Below are 12,942 nucleotides of genomic sequence, written 5' to 3'. Positions count from 1 at the left end.
GGCCGACTGTTTAAATACAAGACGTACAGTAGCAAGACAAGGCCCACCCCTTTTCCCACCCTCGTTGTTTTGGTTTCACTCGATAGAAATCGGAAGTAAAATGTCAGTCATGTGGATGCGCTCGGAAATGAGTGTTAGCTCCGAATTAGAATAGCGGTTAGTCGTGACGCCAAACTGGGAGTGGTTAGAGCAGAAGGAGAAGGAGAAGAGGGAGCAGCGATAAGGCCAGTGGGGGGGGATGCAGTCATGATTACCTAACAACAGGTGGTCGTCTGGGTGCTCGCTGTGTGGCTGCCCGTGCCCGTGTATGAAGCAGGCAGGGGTGGGCTCTGCAATGCTAGTATCTGGGAAGAGTGGGCTCGGCGGGCCCTGCGAGAGCGCCGCAGCGGGGCTGCCCGTCACATGGTCATCATCATAGACACCATCAGCAGCAGCATCATCATCATTATTTCCATCATGGTCGACATCCTCCCCATAGCCTCCCAGCTCGAGTCCGGAGCCCGCGTCTACCTTAGCGGGGCTCGCCGCTCGACTCTGCTTTCTAACATTGGCGCACTCTTCCTCCTTCAGTTTGATACGCTCGGAGCGCTTCCCCGCTAAGTTGCCGTGAGTGCCGGTTAAGGGGTTGAGGAGGTGCCCTCGGTAGCGAGCAGGTCTCAGTTTGGTGGTGAGCAGCCGGCTAAGTAAGGGGTGCCCCGGTTTTTCCTCCCTTTTCCTAATAGTCACTGTGACGTGCGTACGTTGAGCGCGGTTGGCCCCGCTACTCTTTTTTCGAGTGGCGCCTACAGCCTCTCGGCAATGCTCACAGCTGTGACTCACCTCTCGGGGAGGGAGGGAATAAGAATGCATATACCTAATGAACCTAGCGGCGGCCAGGTGGCCCACATCACCTGGCGGCCTTCCTTCCTCGCTGGCTTTAGGGCGAACGCGGCCGCAGCTGTAGGTTCGGTGGCCGACAGAGATAGCGGCCCCTTCCGACTCCTCAACCCCGTCATCCTGAGCGCAACGCTGCCACTTCCCAGCCCCACTACATTCGCCTGCAGCCCGGCTCTCACCTCGCTGGTGATGATGCTGCTGCGGTGGCGGCGGCGGTGGCGGTTGCGGCGGCGCGGCCGACTTCTTTTTGGAGGCGGCGGTGGACGAAGAACAAGTGGAGGACAGGGAGGAGAAGGAGGAGGTGGATGACGAAGATGGCGAAGAGGAAGAGGAGGAGGAAGCGCCGAGGCACAGGCTGCTCTTGTCCCTTCCGGCGGCGCCGCTCCAGCCGCCCTTAACGTCGTTGGCTTTGGTGTGGAGCAGGATGTCATCGGTGGCGGTTAAGTACTTCAGCAGCTCTGTGCACGGCCGCCTCAGCGGACGGTTTTGTTGGCTGGAGACCCCTCTTGCTTTGCCATTCCAGGGGCTCTCCGTCTGTTCAAAAAGGGTCACAAAGTCGTACCGAAATGTTAGTATAGTGGGATCAGGACTTGTGAGTTTCATTCAACAACAATGACCGAGCTCAATCATTAAAATGTACGCAGTGAGGTGAATAAATATTTATTACGTTACTTTGAAAGTATGAAGATTTAACGAATTGATTGGTTAATTTCACTTTGTGCGATGATCCAACGTGTCGAAAGAAACAACTAAATAAAATGAAAATATGGCGACAAATCTTGCAAGCAAGAGTTCTCTAGAGATCGTCACAACTGCAGGATTTTCCAGGCCTTCCAAATAGCGCAATCACTCGCACTTTTCACTTTCTTGGGCGACGTATTGAGAGCTAAATTCTAGCAAAAAAAAAAAAAGAAAAAAACCCCCCAACAATTTCACTTTACTGGCACAGAGGCCCATCCACCTTGCAAGCATACTAAATAAATAAATAAATAATAATTTGAGATGAATTTTTAAAAAAAATTACACAGTTAAATATTTTAACTCAGTTTTCTTTACTTCAAAATAATTTGCATAATGTATGAATGGATCTTGCAAAGCTAAATTCAAATACTATTCCATCTTTAGCAAATGATCTCATAACGAAACACCAAAGGCTCAAGTTACCACTGGGCCTTGCAAAGCAACACTGCTGGAGCGTGCTGCTTGTGGGCAGAACTTAATGTACTGTAGACGGTTTGAGAAAAATGCCCGACTCTGTTTAGATCGTATTCAAGGATCAAAGAAAGCTATTAGAACAGTGTTTGAATTAAAACACACTTCATATTTGGTGATTAATTCGGAGACATTATTCAAGTAAATTCACAAAAAAATATCAGTTGAAAAATGTGATTAACTGCAATTAATTAGGGATTTTTTTTGATTAATCATTGAAAAAAAAAAATCACTTAGCAGCACTAATAAATATAAAAATAAATAAATAAATATTTAAATAAAATAAATAAATATATATATATATATATATATATATATTCCCCCCCCCCCCGAAAAAAAAGCTTGCCTTCAGAACAATGTTTATTGGTACACACAGGGTTCGAAAGAAGAACTTTGCTAGCTGGAGCACAGCGTCTGCCTAAGTGTCTAGAAGGCAACGCTGGGTGTGAAGTCATCGTCTTAATTGCGCGGCCCTCCAAGCGCTCTGCTTGCACGTCGCGTCCTTCGGGACCCCGCGTTCGCCGGCGCTCCACAAAAGCATGACTCAAAGGCACCGGCATGAAAATGGAACGCGACACTGTGCAAACAGAGCGCGCCGCGAATATGCGTCTGATCATTTCAAAGTAAGCGCAAATTAAGTCATGTAATATGAGTTTGGACACAAAATGACAACCCGTACTGAGTAACTTTATTGTGAACGCATTCCATGTTGAACATTACCAGATATCTGGAGATCCATCAGTGCTTTTTTTTTTTCCTGACAGGTCTCCATATCAAGGCGGATAAGTGGCGTAGCTAATGAGAGAACGGTGCCGAAGCCGCGCCTGCAAAGCCCAACAGCAATCAGACTGTTTTCATTACCAGAAGCCCCCCCCCCCCCGACCCCCCTCTGGGATAGCAGCGCGGTAGTCTAACATCTTCTAAAGGCGGCGACCAAAACAAGAAAATTGTGAGTACGAGAGCAGAGCGAGTTAGATTAACTAACATAAAAATGAGTGTGCGTACCTTGACGACAGCAGGTGGTGGTCGGATGCGGTGGTTGCTGCTGGCTGCATGGTTCTGTGCCTTGCCACCTGTGTATTGATTATAGCTGAGCTGGGAGTTTGCGGGCGCCAGAAGGAGCTTCTTCAGCTGGACCCGAGCGATGCAGGGGGAGACACGACAGGGAGCGAGGGACCAGAGGGAGGCTGAAGTTAGCACAGATTATGCAAATTTATATTTTCTTTCAATCGCCGCTGATTTTTTTTTTTTTTTTTTTTTACCCCGTCTGAGCAGATGGGGGTCTGGTAAAGTGGTGAAAATTAGTATGTGACAAGGTTTGTATTCTCCAAGGGGACTGAACAAACACTGGAAAGCTCATTAGGAAAGTTAAATGAAGTATAAGTTAACATTTTAGCCGAAAAGCCAAGAGGATTGTTCTCACGCTTGGGTGTAAAAATAACCACACAATGCTAAGAGGCCTGCCTCGCTGCCAAAAGAGACGACTTTGGCACAAGGAGTGTGCCGGTGGTGAGGGGGGGGTGCACGGAATAGCCGAGACCTACCGGGAATAGAGGAGATGAATTTCGCTTTGCCTTTTTCTTTCATTTAATGCCCACTCCATTTCCGGCCGCGGTCGGCCCATCTTCCACGGCGCTCGTATTTGAATAGAATTAGCACTTAAGCGCCATTATGATTCGAGTTACCTTATTTGTTCATTTAACTTAATCAGGACAAGAGGCCGCGTCTAAATACGGATTTTAGTACTTTTGTCATGTGAAGACACAAATAGCGTGCAGTTGTTGTGCACGCCCACAACTCGACGGCAAAATGACTTCAAGCAGAATGGAAGCAATGGAAGAGTCACATTTTGTGATCCTGAGCCAGTGCGGTGATTGCATACAAATGCTTTAAAGTGAAGGAGCAGCCAGGACAAATGGAGAGGCTTTACCAGGGAAGGCTCCTCGGGCTCTGGGGTGCGAGGCGAGCCATCGGGGGAGGAGGGACAGCTCTGGTCACTGGCATTGGTCACGTCCCCATCTGCCAGAGCCTCAAACGAAGGCAGACCGTCCTCATCCACCGGGATGCTATCCAGGGTCTCTGTAAGCACTGCCAGCAAGTTGGCCTCATTTTCTTCATCTATCTTCTTAGCAGGCGGGAAAAGAAATAAAAAAAAAAAATGGGGTTGGGGGGGCACAAGACAGACAGAAACACACAGAGAAAGGAAAAAATAGGACATTTTAGTCGAGAAGTTGTAAATCTTTTCCTCCCAGGAAAGTAAGAGTGGTGGGTGGTTGTATGCAGACTTTTATTGTTAATAATGTCTCCCCCCCCCTCCTCCCTCGTTCTCCCTCCAGGAGCTGGCTCGAGTCTGGCAAACAAAATCCCCCCCCCCATCTTGAGTCAAGCCTGTCACTCATATTTTAAATACGCAGCTTTACCGAACCAAAATAATATCTTCTCTGAGAAAGCCATTACCAAGGCTGACAAGTCGCAAGTATCTCGAGAAGACAGGAAGGTTTGGGGCTGGCGAGGAAGGAGTTTGTGGGCAAACAATGACGGCAAGTTCAATCTCTCGCTGGTAGGAAGTTTGCCACCAATCCTCAGATATGGAGAATTACTGTCCGCTTATGCAAATATAAACATGCTATATTTAAAAAAAAAAAAATGTTGACAGGACAGTGGATGCTTATGACAGGCGTCAAGTTTCTGTCAAAGAAGCTTTTGATTTTTTTTTAATGTGTATGATACACTGTAATGACTTATTCCATTTAAAAAAATATATCATGACTTACTGAACTAAACTCGTTTTTTTTTTCAATCAATGCGATTTGATAGCTTGCTGACCACCAAATGGGAGTTGGCGGACACGCTGTCACAACAAAATCGAAGTGCTGTTTGCATGCGGGGTGTTTTGGGGAAACGGATAAATAAGTGTTATTACGCTTCCCTTGACAAAATGTCACCGGCCGCCACCGGTTATTTTCATGACCAACCACACTGCTTCAATTTTCATTTCGAGACGACACAGACATCTTAGATGTTCAGTTAGCTCGCTAACAGTGAGGAAAATGTTAATCGGATGCTCAGTGAGTCGATCGTCTCCCTAACAACATGCGCACTCTGTCATTATTAGAAAATGATGAAGGGGACATATTTCACCGAGATAACACGACGTAGACTGGGGCCATGCCACACTGGCAAGCAAAACGCCTTGCAGGAAATTGCTCTGTATGAGGTGTCATGCTGTTTAATTACTTGTAAGGAGCTTTAAATCCACCGCTCGGGAACGGGTTGCAACTTCTTTTTTTTTTTTTGCTCCCCCAGCTTCAAACGTGACGTGCTGATGAAAGGTGAGCGCACACCTCAGCCCAAAATTCCAATGAGAGATTAAAAGTACGATTATTCACGCCGGTCATCTGTTTCGGGTTTGTTACGACTCCAAAAGTCGAGTTACGACGAGGAAATGTTCCGGAACGTTCCAAATTCTAGGCGATCACAGGGAAGCCCATGAATGATGACGAGTAAGCGAAAAGGACTCGTTCTACCTCGCGTCAGCAGGGTCGACAGCGAACGCATTGCATCACGTGACCGACGCGTTGTGCTCCACAAAGAACAGGAAATGATTGAGAAGCACTGATTAATATGATGCCAGCTCCAGCCTTCATAAGATGGCCAAACGGCAGCCAACTCCGCAGCCGTAGACTTGGAATTGTTGGAGTGCCAGCGAAGGTGAAAGATTTTGAGGGACAAATTAACCGTAGCGCCACCCACTGACTTGGAGTGAAACTGCACCACATTTTTACATTTCTTTTCACACCAAATGCGTGACTGAATTGGAGTCGATGGAGTTTGTGTGAGCCGACGCGGTTGCGTGAGTCGATGCGAATGATGCGTTTGGAGCGATGGGACGCGGAGGAACGCACCGAAAATGTGTCTATTCGCCCTTTCTGCGCGGTTAAAAAAATGTTTACTTTCAAATCACGCAAGTGGAATGCTCAAACCGATTTTGGTGCGAATTTAGCATAAGAGTGACATAAGTGACAATGTTTGAAGAACTCCAACCTCAGGCCAATGACAATTTAACAATTTAAACGTTGACTGACCAATAACCAATCAATTCCTGCCTCGTTTTGTAATAATTGACACGTGTAACAGTATTGGACCAATGTTTGCATGAACAACATGTCCAGCGAGCGACCAATCGCCGTTTTTTTTTTTTTTTCATGTAACAACGACCAATTACTGCTTATCTTCGTCATAACTGATATGCAGACCGACCAATATTTGCGTGAAGAATCCGTTTAAATGCCCGACCAACGTTCACACGAAGAATCAGTCACATGCTCGACAAGTCCAGCCAACAAGAGTCTCGTAATCATTTACACGTTTATCGACCATGTTAAAAAAAAGTAAAGTGTGGGTTTTCTTTGTCATGATTGCGATGTAGACATGCTTTGTACCAAAAAAGAAATAAATGAATTAAAAAATCCCAAAAAAAACCAAAAGATTTTCAAATCCAAGATAGCTTCCTAAAAGTGCTTTGACATGTACAGCAGACGGGTACGAAGCCTGCTGGCTAACCTGGTTGCATTCCACTTATATTGATTACTACTGAGCTGTGGAGAGTATCGGGGGCGCGGAAGGAACAAAGAAAGGGGAGAAAAAAAAAAACAAAACAAACGTCTCGGTGGAAACACTTCCTCGCCCATCTCGCTTAATGGACCTCGCCGAATTAAAGAGATCTTAACAATCCCGGGCTAATTGTGGGATCACAATATATTAACCCCGCCGCAATTCTAAAGGGTGCCATTCTGTGGCTGTTTTATTCCAAATGCTTCAATTAGCCATAAAACATGCCGGCAAGTGCTTGGCAGAGCTTCCCCTCCCGCCTCTTTTGCCCCACATCGGCGCAAAAAGAAAGCCGCTTGTTCATTATTAGGTGAGGTCCTTTTGTTATCAGGTAGGGCTGTCTTTCAGATTGTCCTTGCCATTAACTATTTTATTGAGTTCCAGACCAAGGCATTGTGTTCCAGGAGATACTATTCACCGGGCTGATAACAGAGGGGAAAGAGGTGAAAGGAGCTGCTTTAAACAAACACTTGCTTGGAAACTCTCGGCCAAATAGTCAAATGAAATCTGCTAATTGCTTCTTGAACATTGCAAAGGCGAAAAAAAAAAAATCCTCAACAAAACAGAACTGTTTTTTCTTTTTTGGGCAAGCGAGACAAGACATTTCCCTGTGGGAAAAAAAAAAAAAAAAAAAGGATGAATGAGCGAAGACAAAACATCTGCGACCAAGTGGGTCATCCGCAGTTAAAGTTTCATTTATCTCGCTTTGCGCCGTGACAGTTTAATTGCGTTGCTTCATCTAAATCTTTCCCGGGCGCTCACGTTTCATCGCATTTCAGACGAATCGTGTCGGCTTTCGACTTGGGAGGGGTGGGTGGGGGGACGCTAAACAAATAACGTCGCTCCGGGAGGACTAGATCAAGGTGAGTCGGCCGGGGGACTGGACGCGCATATGGCCGCGATGGCGGGGAAGGTGGCAGGAAAGGGTAAGGGCGCAGCGAGAGACGGATCGGAGCGTCCCGCCAAAGACCTCTGCTCATTTAGCATGAACTCGCTGAAATGGAGAGAGGGTGATTATGGCCTGTGTACAACCATACGTAAGATCCCCCCCCTCTTGTGTGCCTGACAGAGTTCCAAACCATAAAACTAAATGTTAAACCTCCATCCGGCCCTGCGCTGCGATTAGCTTTAATAAATAGCAGCCAACTGGCTCTTGTTATCATCAGAAGTTACTCCCAATCCAATCATTTCATGTGGCGGTGGCGCGAGCGTGACTTTGTAATAATCCATTAGTCCTGCTCGGAATTCGCCACTCGGAGTCTCCTTGTTAAAAGCGTACGAGCTATGCGGATGAATTGACGTGAGGCGGCATTGCGGGAGCGCGCTGGCTATTTATATGCCAGATGTCTGTCTCGGCTTCAGGAGGCCGTGCGAGTAATACATCACAGAGGAAATGGTTTGACCCATCAATGAAGATGTGCGTGCGTGCGCGGGGGAAGATAAATCTCCCGGGAAGCATTCGACACTCTTCGAACACTATCAGATGAACTGATGGTGCACGAGAGAGGAAAAGAGAAAGTGAGAAGAGGCAATAAGATATATTAATATACTGTACATGTGCGTGACCAGACGCCATTGAGACGCCGGCCGCTCTCGGGACGCGAGCGGGAATGTTCTTTTCATCCGCCTTTTTGGAGCCGGCTCACCCTTGCTACTGTTGCTGATTCGCTGTTTTAGTGCGCCGCGGGGAGCGGAGATGGCGATGAGCTCGAGACGACGGCGTGTTACTTTGCTGTAAATATCCCAAAGTCAGCAGAAAATTGACGATACTTGTGAGCGTCATATCAAAAGATTCAATGTTAGAGTCGCGAGACCGGACAATAAGCGAGACCAATATGAATAATGTACTAACCGATGTTTCGGGAAAATAATGAGTCACATGACCAGCCGAGCTCTGGTGCTGCCTGTAATGGTTGGACTTGTAACGCCATTTTCAAGACGGACTTCACTGAAGGCCTCCGTGCGAAATGCACGGCCCGCCACTGCCCTGTTATGACTACAACGGCCGACATAAAGACTGAAGGCTTTCGGACAAATCGACGTCCTGACTAAAAGAAGCCCCTCCCCTTCAGCTCAACATCGTGACCCAGCACCAAAAAAAAAAAAAAACCACCAGAGGGCGCCAAAGCATTTTTTTAATTATGCAAATCTGCAAAGTTACAAACACCGAACTGTGAATACGTGCGGGAGTTTGCTGTCGCGTTTTTAACAGAGGACGCCACCTTCACGCTTTTGCAGCGACACGCTGTGTGTGTGTGTGTGTGTGTGTGTGTGTGTGTGTGTGACCTTCTGTGCCCGGCCAAGCACATCGATAGTGTTTTGTCGCAGTTTCGGCGTCCTCGGAAGGACGCCGATGTGCTGTATCAAACAAATTGTGCACATCGTTGTCACAATCCACATGGCGGCACGCACGGGAAGGCGCGTGTGTGTGTGTGTGTGGGCAATATCGCAGATGCATGGTAATTGAAATGGCAGAATCTTTTGGGGGGAAATGCAGTCAATTTGACGCGGCGGCGAAAGAAGGTCACCGTATTCAATTTGCGCTGAATGGCGGCGTGACAGGGAAACACCTGAAAGCACACGATCTTATCAAGGCCTCACAGGCACCGCCACTTACCCACCGGCTAAAAGCTATTTGCTGATTACCAAATAAACGTATTATCTTTTACCTTGACTTCGGTGTGTGTGTGTGCGAGCGCCTGGAAGCGGGTAGAGGCGGAGTCTATTATCCTGGTGGTGACTTTGCAAGCGTGCTATCTCAGCTGTCTCCACCCACCTTACAGAAACCCCCCCACCCCTCCCGTCAGCACCACCCGTCCCCCACGATGGCCGCGTACTTTCAAGTGCCATATGGGCTCGTCAAAGCGAGAGGACTTCACAAGGCTTTTGCGTCCTCTTTACAAGTAAAGAGAACAAAGCTGGTACAAGGTTCATCTTTGTCAAACATCAATGCCACACACATGGATGCGAGCGTTGTGGGAGTGCGTTTGATGGGGCTCTTCGGCGCCAAACTCATCCAAACGCACGCGCCCGTTCGGTTTGGTTCTTGGGTCAGTTTGACCTGCTGATAAAGAGATGCGGCTTCACAAGAACTAAAGATGTTCTATCCTATTTATTCATTGATTTAAAACTTTAAGTCTGAGGAATTAGCATAACCGCATCGCAGTTCGGAGGTTCTGCGTTTGAATCTCGGCTGCGTGGAGTTTGTGAGAGATCCTCAAACTGGCTCGGGTTTCTCAAAGGAACTGCGCCTCACAGTAGAAAAACTCACTTCTTGGGTTAAAATGAGGAAAACCGTGACGTTATTAAATAGGGTAAAAATCCCCCAACAGGTGAATGTCCAGCCGCGTTTTTAAACAAGGATATCGCCTCCACAAAATGTAGAAAAGTCCATTTGACTCATAATACAAGAGGAGGCTTCGTAATTAAATTTTGTTTTGCAGAAAAGAAACTTCCCCACAATGTTGAATGATTAGCATAAAGTGGTGCGTCAAAAAAAAAAAAAAAAATCCTGCTCTTTTCAATGTTTACATTCCAAATGTCAGCCAAATACACAGTGATTGATCATCACTGAGCAATGGATGACCCACATTTTTCATCTCTTCCACGACAACAACAAAAACGACACGGCCAATAACCAGCTAAAAAAAAAAAATCGGGGGTGGGCAAACTTTTTGATTGGCGGGCCACAATGGGTTCTAAAATTTGACAGAGGGGCCGAACCAGGAGCAGATGGAGGGAGTGTTTTGGTCACCTCACCTCATCGGAGAAAAAAAACAAATTCAATTGAAATGAAAGTGAAGAAAAGCATTACAACAAAATATATGTCTTTGAAAAACCACAATATTTAGAAAATAAAACATTAACAAGGCTAATTCATTTAATTTTTTCCAAGTTCGGCGGGCCGGATTAAAACGTTTAACGGGCCGCATGTGGCCCCCGGGCCGTAGTTTGCTCACGCCTGCTCGAAATACCCCCAAACCTCAAAGTGAGGCCATTTCTCTCTAGCTATGTCAAAAAGATCACATGCAGTGTACCAAAGTCCCAACAAACTCGCGCAACGCTTCACATTTCCCGCTCGTCTCACTCCGTCATGAAGCATTCTCAATCTACAACGAGGACGGTGTCGTCACTCTGGGCCTCAAGGGCCGCCGCGCTGCAAGTTTGCCAACTCTCCCAGCTGCAACACACCTGATTCGAACCACCGCGATGGTTATTGTGATGAGCTGATCGTTTGAATCAGGTGTGTTGCGGCAGGGCCAAATGGAAATTCGGCGGAAGTGCGGCCCTTGAGGACCGCGACTGGTCATGCGTGAGCTAGGATTGATGAATTTGGGGTAATGGATTAAACAACTTGATGGGGCCTTTTCTCGTCTTTCAAAAATTTGCAGGAATGTGTCACAGGAGTCATTTAACGAGACGATTTTGGGAGTAGGTGAGAGTCCATGCGAAATCAGTCCCGTGTTAAATAACACGATGTTTGTTTTCGCGTGGCATCGGGGCAACATGTTACTGTGTGTGTGTGAGTCAGGGGGATGTTTGGATTATTGGCTTAGTGTTTTGGCCAGGTTAACGTGAAACAGCCCTGAAAGGCTCTTAGCCGAGATTACCCCATTGGCTAAAAATAGCCGTCACTGGCTGCTGCTGCACGCCGCCTCCGAAAGCCCCGCTATCTGATGTGCGCGTGCTACGTTTCAATTACACACCTGTAGACACTAGTGGCGGTGACGGGGGGATGCACTTGGGGGTTTGGGATCAGCTGGTTAGGCTCACCAAAGCGTGCTGCAATCAGCGGCAGCAGCAGCTTCCCACCGGGACGGACGGAGGGATGAGTGTGGAGGAGAGATAGTGCAAGACCAAAAAGGATGCTCCCTTCCTTCCCTTGCTCTTGTTCCCAAACGTTCCCAGAAGGGACTATTGTTTGGTATCCCCCCTCCTTTCTACCGCTTCGCCTTTCCAGAAGAAACAAATCCTCCGCCTCGGGAGCCAACGGAGGCGGGGAGTTTTGTCGCGGCAGAAAGACGCCCGAGCGCGCGTCTTCGCCACTGATCGCCCGAGCCTGGATGCGATAACAGTCGAGATGAGGAAGGGGCGGTGCGTTGTGGCGACTGTGGTAATTCGTACACCCCTTTGCTGGAGCGCTGAACCGGTGTGGGCGGTGTATTCTCAAATGTCAGCATAAATTTGCAAAATCAAAGCGCTCAGCAGGGTGCAGGAACAGGAACAATAAAAGCCTGCCCTGAGTGTGTGTGCGTGCGTGCACTGACAAGTGTGTGAGCTAATCTACTGCTGATTTTTCCAACCCATTGATCCAATCCATGTTCACCTTAACCCGCCCGTTTGATTTGTTTCTCAGCAACTGCAATAATGTGGCCGGGTCAGTTTGAACCGGGCAAGTTTCAGCATCCAAAAGTTGCCGAGGTGAAAATAATTCCCCCGAAATATCCCATTAACATTTATTAAGACAAGCAATTAATTGCATTTAGTCAACTTCTTCTAAAAGTGACTGAAAAATGACTCTTTTTTTATTTCTTAAAGGTACAGTGTGTAGAATTTAGAGCCATCTAGTGGTGAGCTAATAGAATGCATTGATCTAAATTCAAAGCGCGTGCATTTTGAAGCATGTGAACTACGATGCCTCAGAGAGATCAAACTTTGCAAGCCTACCACCAATTTCCTCAGCAGAGGCGCGAGCAAAATGTCTTCACAAGCAACTTTTAATATTCTCTGACAAAGTGGGTGCATTGCATTTGTTACACATGCTGTTGTCATCGATCCAGGAACTAATTGTGATTGGGTGATTTGTTATATGATTTTTTTTTGCGTGTTATTGAATTTGATTTTTAAAATGAATGAACATTGAAAAATTAAACATTGGGCACATTTCCCCTTTAAATTTTATTTGGGTCAATTTGACCCCAGCCTGTTTAAATAATCCAAAGTGCCAGAATGAAAAAAAATCCCCCAAAATATTTTTCATTATTTTCTAAAAGCAAGGGGGAGTGTCATAGCTAAAAAAAAATCATTTTATTATATTTATTGTAATTTCTTCAAACGTAAAATGGGTCAAATTGACCCGGCCTCACGACAAGAGGTTTCAAGGGAGAAATTGGCCCAAAGCGGCTACGCTGGGCTGTCAGAGGGCATGTGTGACCGAGCTCGGCGACGCATGATCGCATGCTTGCAGAATGTCCGCGCACACTATCTTCGTAAGACTCTAAAGCCTTGGCATTTCATTTTACT

At 46.8% G+C, this 12,942-nt stretch overlaps 1 protein-coding gene across 5 annotated transcripts in view; it reads right to left on the bottom strand.

Moving 5' to 3' along the window:
* Positions 1-12,942, bottom strand: part of ppargc1a (peroxisome proliferator-activated receptor gamma, coactivator 1 alpha) — a 185,623-nt gene that overhangs the window by 16,415 nt on the left and 156,266 nt on the right. For 2 of the 5 annotated variants that reach the window (XM_088293664.1, XM_088293663.1), the window contains 3 exons: positions 4,019-4,213; positions 3,094-3,219; positions 255-1,410 (listed from right to left, as the gene is read on the bottom strand). In XM_088293664.1, coding sequence (XP_088149790.1) covers positions 255-1,410; positions 3,094-3,219; positions 4,019-4,213 — 1,477 coding nt within the window. The remainder of the gene's footprint in view (positions 1-254; positions 1,411-3,093; positions 3,220-4,018; positions 4,214-12,942) is intronic. The other 3 variants (XM_088293666.1, XM_088293665.1, XM_088293667.1) reach the window with 3 other exon arrangements.

This window comes from Idiotropiscis lumnitzeri, chromosome 4, assembly GCF_059441095.1.
Source record: "Idiotropiscis lumnitzeri isolate Australia: NSW breed Sydney's pygmy pipehorse chromosome 4, RoL_Ilum_1.0, whole genome shotgun sequence".
Classification (NCBI taxonomy): domain Eukaryota; kingdom Metazoa; phylum Chordata; class Actinopteri; order Syngnathiformes; family Syngnathidae; genus Idiotropiscis; species Idiotropiscis lumnitzeri.
This window is presented reverse-complemented; position numbering and strand designations above follow the sequence as displayed.